This window comes from Ascaphus truei, chromosome 23, assembly GCF_040206685.1.
Source record: "Ascaphus truei isolate aAscTru1 chromosome 23, aAscTru1.hap1, whole genome shotgun sequence".
Classification (NCBI taxonomy): Eukaryota; Metazoa; Chordata; class Amphibia; order Anura; family Ascaphidae; genus Ascaphus; species Ascaphus truei.
In genome coordinates, this window is record NC_134505.1 from 3931674 (window position 1) to 3940059 (window position 8386).

General features: G+C 53.9%; 1 protein-coding gene across 1 annotated transcript in view; it reads right to left on the reverse strand.

Annotated features, from left to right (window-relative positions):
* Positions 1–2830, reverse strand: part of LOC142473127 (keratin, type I cytoskeletal 17-like) — a 7947-nt gene extending 5117 nt beyond the window's left edge. Inside the window, exons 1-2 of the mRNA XM_075580288.1 lie at positions 2402–2830; positions 43–125 (exon numbers count right to left, since the gene is read on the reverse strand). Coding sequence (XP_075436403.1) covers positions 43–125; positions 2402–2815 — 497 coding nt within the window. The 5' untranslated portion in view covers positions 2816–2830. The remainder of the gene's footprint in view (positions 1–42; positions 126–2401) is intronic.
* Positions 2831–8386: the final 5556 nt, after the last annotated feature.

Genomic DNA, 8386 nt, shown 5'->3' on the forward strand with positions numbered 1-8386 from the left:
GCGGGTTCTCGGACATTGCGGCAGAATTCTTTGTATACTTACTTAACCTTAAAATCGTCAGCAGCCAGCTTGGCGTTCTCCACCTGCAGCACGACTCTGGCATCGTCCGCACTCTGAGCCAGGATCTGGGGAGACATATAACCCAGGGAATTGGATTCTTGCCCCTTTGCCAGTTTGCAATGTCACCTCCTGTGCTAAAGCCAATTGTGATCCCACTTTCACACCTATTTTTTGCTTCCAACAATTATCTTTGAAATGCAGTAATACAAACTTCTATTTACTGATATTTCAATTCAATGAAGGATTTTATCAGTAAATACTATAAACGTCCATTATGTCATTTTCATGATTTGCACTTTTCTTTTTTTTTACTGTATTTTACATGAAATCTAAAGGAAGTTGTAGCTTCCGTCCCCACAAATACAATACATTTACTCGTGAAAAAAATAATACACATATTCGGAATTAGAGACTGTGACTGTAAGGAATCCGCTCCTCGGTTTACTGTTTGCCTTACCTTGCAGTCTTGTGCAGTCCAGGAACACTTTCCCGGATATTTACTGCAGCCTGGATTCACTCACCAAAGTAATGCTGCCAGACGCCCCTTCTGCCATTGGTTCACGGACCTTTAAGTATTGCCTTCCCACAATGCTCCCTGCCGAGCATAGTCCTTCCTGGATGTCTCTGTGTTCTGCCATAAGCCTTGTCTTGTCTGTCGCCTTGGTTCCTGAGACCGGCTGCTAGTGTCACGCAGCAGTCTGTTCCTGAGCTGAAGTGGAGTACTCTCCTTGTTGTCTTCATCCCCCTGGTTCCTGTGACCGGCTGCTAGTCTCATGCAGCGGTCAGTTCCTGTTTCCTGTGCTGAAGCTGAGTACTCTCTTGTTACTTCAGCTCCTTGTTTCCTGTGACCGGCTGCTATATTCACGCAGCGGTCTGTTCCTGTTTCCTGCACTGAAGCGGAGGTTTCCCTGTGTATCTTCAGCTTCCTGGTTCCTGGGGCCTACTCTTTCCCTAATCTAGAGAGGCCGTGTCCTGGTTCCTGCGCTGAAACGGAGGATTCCCCAGCCCGCTCAGGACTCTTGCGCTGAAGCACTGGTTTACCAGTGCAGCTAGGCGGTGTGCTACTCTGGTCTTTCTACCACCTCCTGAGACCAGTACCATGGGCCATGGTCGCCGCACGCGCAGAAGCCACTCCCGCGCTCCTAAGCTGAAGCGGGGCTCTACTGACTACCTGTTGCCGAACTCCTGCTTGAACAACGTTTACCCTGATATCTCCAGTCCTGACCCTGGCGTGTCCACCGACGATGCTGTCTTCTCCTATCCTGATCCTGCTACATACGACTACGAACTGCGCAATCCGGATCCGCCTGCGCGGTCTAAGGTCGGTGCTTTTACAACCCCACCTCAGCCATGCGGTCCGACCCAGGTTTGTGGCGAGCACAGCCGTGACAGTGACAAATGCCTCAGTGACTTTAATTCTGGTTCATATCTTGCTTACCTAATAAGAATTGGAGATGATTGCTTTGTGACACTCTCGGTGCCGGAGGATATTGTGTGTCATTAGGGACAACAGTACATTTTTGTCACTGGTTGGGTGAATACTTACAGGTAATCCAACAGCGTGATGTTGAGTAATTCACCAGTTACTCTCTGTGTAAATAATGCCTGTTTTTGTATACAAAATGCTTTGCAGATCACACATCTCTGCGAAATGCTCAAAGAACTAGATTTGTCATCACTAGAGTCTAGGCGCAAAGTTCACCTTTCCTGTCTTGCCTTCAGATACTTTCTGGGCAAGCTACCCGTCTACCTGAACAAGCTCCTCACCCCTACCACACGCAGCACCTATCACCTGAGATCTGACTCCAAAAGACTGTTCATGGTCCCAAGGTTCAGCAAAGTATCCGGACGCTCCTCCTTCTCTTACCGTGCACCCCAAAACTGTGACAGTCTGCCGGAGACTCTCACATCCGCCACCAGGCTAAGTTCTTTCATAACTAAAGCTGTCTCACATGTTTTACTTGGTCTGTAACTGTTACATACGCCTATAATATATATTATCTGTAACTGTTACATACGCCTATAATATATATTATCTGTAACTGTTACATACGCCTATAACATATATTATCTGTAACTGTTACATACGCCTATAACATATATTATATCTAACTGTGCATGCAATGTCTTGTATATAATGTATCCACTGTTCATTTAATGTAACCATGTATTTGTAACCATGTACAGTATTATTACCATAACTCTGTGCCCAGGACATACCTGAAAACGAGAGGTAACGCTCAATGTATTACTTCCTGGTAACACATTATATAAATATACATGCAGTGTTATATAATGTACATGAACTATATACCCTACTACATGGAATAAAGCATCTCACCTTATGTCTGAGCTCCTCAATGACCAGGAAATAATGACTGTAGTCCACTCTCTTCGGTTGGTGCTGAATATACCACTCCTTGATTTGACATTCCAGGTCCGCGTTGGCTTCTTCTAAGGCGCGCACCTTGTTCAGATAGGAGGCCAGCCGGCCGTTTAGGTTCTGCATGGTCTCCTTCTCACCCCCGGACAGCAGCCCGTCGTTCCCACTGAAACACCCAGCAACGACGTGTTCAGACCCCTTGGCCAACTCTGCAGCCAGACCACTGACCCTAAGGCCTCCGACACCGCCGCACACTGAGGACTTCACAGCTCCACTCTTCCAATGGCAAGACATGGTACGGGATGGTGGATCCAACTCTACGACGGTTAGCAGGGTTCTGATCGGGAGGTACCAGTGGATGCAGGATGACATCCCGGAGCGTGTATATATAGGGTTTTCAGATGGGCGCTGTGGCTGTATTTTCCAGCCGTGCCATTAAACAGCTCGTAAATCTTGCCTGGATTAATATAAAGTGCGCGTAAAAATAATAATATTTAACCGGGCCCATTTGGTGTCAGATTAGAAACCCCGCCGGCAGCTGTCTGCTATCTTTTTACTGTGGCAGATAAATGTCTTCAATTTCATAAAAAATCAGCTGTAGTGTTTTATTTTGATGTACTTTGGAGTTTAATTGGCTTGTTAGCTCACCGTTTCGTTGTGATAATTCAGACAAGCAGCCAGTCACGCAGATAATTACGTGGCTTTTTTTTTATACGGCGGATTACTAGAGAAATGTCTAAGGCATTTGAGGATTATCTAACTCCTTCCGGAGATATTCCGTGGTTGTTTTCCATGTCGGCGATCCTTCTCTCTGTGTCTTTACCCGGGGTTTTTTGGGGTCTGGCAATTTGAAATGGTTGTTCCCTGTAATAGGCGCCCGTGATTATTACAGATCTGACGCTATTCTCCCAGCTTTCCGTGTGCAAGGAACATCATCAACTCCCCCCCCCCCCACCCTCCCTCAGTATCAAATAAAAATACTGTGTATACTATAGCAATTTATGAATGTGTAATATTGTTTTAAATATAAGACACTCCACAGGATATATTATATACAGACAGTTCTCGGTTATCCAACGGAATCCGTTCTGGAAGTAGCGTTGGATGGTGAAACCATTGTAAAGCGAGTCCCATGATAATCCGTGGCGGCGAGCGTTGGATAATGCATTCAGGCGTCGGGTAACGCATTCAGGTGTCTAAAAGCGTCCCAAAGGGTGGGATTGTAAAGCGTTGGATATACCATTTGAAACGTTGGATAATGAGGACTACCTGTACATATATCACTTGAAGATCCACAGCACAGCATGGGAATAATATTACTCTATTACATTCTAAATAGAGTTCACTTGAAGGTTTTTCACAAATATCACGTTAATCATAGAAAGTGCATATTGATTCTGTATTTATTTATAACATGTGTTACCAGGCAGTAATACAGTGAGAGTTACCTCTCGTTCTCAAGTATGCCCTGGGCACAGTGTTAAGATGACAGATACATGGTTACAAATACACGCTTATATTAAGTGAGTAGGTTATACGTTATATACAAGACTTTGCATGCACAGTAAGAGATAATGGGCCTCATGCAGAGAGCATAGAATTTTAAAATTGGCGAATTTCATAAAAAGTAGCTTTTTTGGAGAGTTTTATTCTCCATATGCAGAAAAGTGCGAATTCTGCTATGTTTAACATGGATGCGTGTGGCGAGTTTAAATTGGCGAGATGCGCGCTTCAGAAGCGTGTAAAAACAAATTTGCGCCTTTTTTTTCCCCTTTACTATAGGCGGCGAGCGCCATCTTGCCATCTTTTCCTGGCGCGGCAAAAATGCGAGAATCGCGCCATTTTCTTGGTGCGAACAGCCGCTACATGCCGTTCGCACCTCTCTGCATTCGGAGAGTTTTAAAAATGGCGAGATGGAGGTTCTCGCCAGCCGCGAGGCGAGTTTTAGCAATAGAAAAAACAAAATGGCGCGTTTTTCGTAACTCGCCATTTTCTGCCGGTTTCTGCGCGAAATTGTACAAAAAATGGCGAATTTCGAAATAACGATGCTCTCTGCATGAGGCCCAATATATATTATAGGCGTTTGAAACAGTTACAGATAATATATATTATAGGCGTTTGAAACAGTTACAGATAATATATGTTATAGGCGTATGTAACAGTTACAGATAATATATGTTATAGGCGTTTGAAACAGTTACAGATAATATATATTATAGGCGTATGTAACAGTTACAGATAATATATATTATAGGCGTTTGAAACAGTTACAGATAATATATATTATAGGCGTATGTAACAGTTACAGATAATATATATTATCGGCGTATGTAACAGTTACAGATAATATATATTATAGGCGTATGTAACAGTTACAGATAATATATGTTATAGGCGTGTGTAACAGTTACAGATAATATATGTTATAGGCGTATGTAACAGTTACAGATAATATATATTATAGGCGTATGTAACAGTTACAGGTAATATATATTATAGGCGTATGTAACAGTTACAGATAATATATATTATAGGCGTATGTAACAGTTACAGATAATATATATTATAGGCGTATGTAACAGTTACAGATCTTATACTATATTAGTGAAAGCACTGTATGTTTGCCTGCCTGCCTGGATGTCCGGTGTCCCTAGGGGAAATCTCATTGGTCCCTTGGCCCGCCCGCCCCCGCACACCTCTCATTGGCCTGAGGCGGAGTGACGGGCCAAAGGACACACAGGGACACACACACAGGACACACACACAGGGACACACACACAGGGACACACACACAGGGACACACACACAGGACACACACACACAGGGACACACACACAGGGACACACACACAGGGACACACACACACGGACACACACACAGGGACACACACACACAGGGACACACACACACACAGGGGGACACACACACACACGGACACAGGGACAGGGACAGGGACACACACACACACAGTGACAGACACACACACACAGTGACACACACACACACACACACACACACACACAGGGACACACACACACACACAGTGACAGACACACACACAATGACAGACACACACACAATGACAGACACACACACAGTGACACACACAGTGACACACACACACACACACACACACACACACACACACACACACACACACTGTTACATACATTAGCGGGGCTCACAGTTAGCAGCACCCGCGCGCACCTCCTCCTCTCCCCGTGTCTCCCGCGCTTTCACCCCGACCCCCCCCTCCCCCGGCGCAGCTACATTCAGCGGGACACACACACACTATTATTACCCCTTCAGCGCCCCCCCCCACCCCCCACCCAGTGTCAGCGGCCGTGCGAGACCCCCCCTCTATATCTCCCACCTCTCCCCCCCCCCCACATATACATGCCCCCCCCCTCCCCGGCGCTACAACTCACCCCTCCCCGGCGGGGGAACAGCCAGTGGCCAGGCAGGCTGCCTCGCGGCGCCGAGTGCCCAAGATGGCGGCGCCCGGGACACAGCGGGGGAGCGGCCACAACACGCTGCCTCCCGCCTCAGATCCACGTGGGACCTGCCGGATGGGTGAGTGAGCGGCCTTCACCTACCCTCTACCCCCCTCCACCCCCCCTCCCCTCCAGTGTCAGTGTCTCCCCGATACCCCCGGCCCCCCGGCGCCGCTACAGTCAGCGGGGGAGCGAGCGAGCGCCCGGGACACAGCGGGAGAGCGGCCACAACACGCTGCCTCCCGCCTCAGATCCACGTGGGACCTGCCGGACGGGTGAGTGAGCGGCCTTCACCTCCCCTCACCCACCCCTCACCCCCCATCACCTCCCCTCACCCCCTTTCACCTCCCCTCACTCCACGTCTCCCTTCCACCCCCCTTCACCTCCCCATTTACCTCCCCCCCCTACACCTCCCCTCCACCCCCCCCTTCACCACCTCCCCTCCACCCCCCCCTTCACCTCCCCTCCACCCCCCCCCCCTTCACCTCCCTTCCACCCCCCCTTCACCTCCCTTCCACCCCCCCCCCCTTCACCTCCCTTCCACTCCCCCCCTCCACCCCCCCACCTTCACCTCCCCTCCACCCCCCCTTCACCTCCCCTCCACCCCCCCTTCCCACCGCCTCCCCCCCCTTCCCACCGCCTCCCCTCGCCTCCCCCCCCCCCTTCCCACCGCCTCCCCTCCACCTTCCCACCGCCTCCCCCCCCTTCCCACCGCCCCCCCCCTTCCCACCGCCTCCCCCCTTCCCCCCCTTCCCACCGCCTCCCAGCCCCCCTTCCCACCGCCTCCCAGCCCCCCTTCCCACCGCCTCCCCCCACCCCTTCCCACCGCCTCCCCCCCCTTCCCACCGCCTCCCCCCCCCCTTCCCACCGCCTCCCCCCCCTTCCCACCGCCTCCCACCCCCCCCTTCCCACCGCCTCCCACCCCCCCTTCCCACCGCCTCCCACCCCCCCTTCCCACCGCCTCCCACCCCCCCTTCCCACCGCCTCCCCCCCCTTCCCACCGCCTCCCTCCCCCCCTTCCCACCGCCTCCCTCCCCCCCTTCCCACCGCCTCCCACCCCCCGCCATCCCCCCGCCTTCCCACCTCCTCCCACCCCCCGCCTTCCCACCGCCTCCCAGCCCCCCTTCCCACCGCCTCCCAGCCCCCCTTCCCACCGCCTCCCCCCACCCCTTCCCACCGCCTCCCCCCCCCCCTTCCCACCGCCTCCCCCCCCCTTCCCACCGCCTCCCCCCCCTTCCCACCGCCTCCCACCCCCCCTTCCCACCGCTTCCCACCCCCCCTTCCCACCCCCCCTTCCCACCGCCTCCCCCCCCCCCTTCCCACCGCCTCCCACCCCCCCTTCCCACCGCCTCCCACCCCCCCTTCCCACCGCCTCCCACCCCCCTTTCCCACCGCCTCCCACCCCCCAGCCATCCCACCTCCTCCCCCCCCCCCCGCCTTCCCACCGCCTCCCACCCCCCGCCTTCCCACCTCCTCCCCCTTCCCACCTCCTCCCCCTTCCCACCACCTCACCCCTCCCCCCCCTTCCCACCACCTCCCCCCCCTTTCCACCACCTCCCCCCCTTCCCACCACCTCCCCCCCTTCCCACCACCTCCCCCCTCCACCACCTTCCACCTCCTCCCCCTTCCCACCACCTTCCCCCTCCACCACCTTCCCCCTCCTCCCCCTTCCCACCACCTTCCCCCTCCTCCCCCTTCCCACCACATCCCCCCTTCTCTCCCTTTCCACCACCTTCCCCCTCCTCCTCCTTCTCACCACCTCCCCCCTTCCCACCACCTCCCCCCTTCTCCCCTCCCCCCCCCCGCTCTCCCTTCCCCCCCCCGCTCCCCTTCCCCCCCCCCGCTCCCCTTCCCCCCCCTCCGCTCCCCTTCCCCCCTCCGCTCCCCTTCACCCCCCCTCCGCTCCCCTTTCCACCCCCCCCTCCGCTCCTCTTCCCCCCCCCCCTCCACCTCTTTTTCCCCTTTCCCCTCCCACCCCCTCCCACACTTCCACCCCCTCCTCTAACCCTTCCCCCCCCTCCTCTAACCCTTCCCCCCCTCCTCTAACCCTTCCCCCCCCTCCTCTAACCCTTCCCCCCCCTCCTCTAACCCTTCCCCCCCCTCCACTAACCCTTCCCCCCCTCCACTAACACTTCCCCCCCCCCTCCACCCCTTGCCCCCCTCTTCCACCCCCTCCTCCCCTTCCCGCCGCCCTTCGCCTTCATGCCCGCCTTACCGCCTCCCCACCCCCGCCTCTGCCTTTCACCCGCCCTTACTCCGGCCGCCTCTGCCTTTCACCCACCGCCTCACAGCCGCTGCACGCACTCAACAGACACCCGCCACACTCGACACATACCTGCCGCCACACACACCTGCTGCCTCCCGCCCTACGCACCGACATCACTGACCCACCGCCTCACACCCTAGCAGGACCCCCACGCACAGACAGCACTCACAACCCACGCGCCAG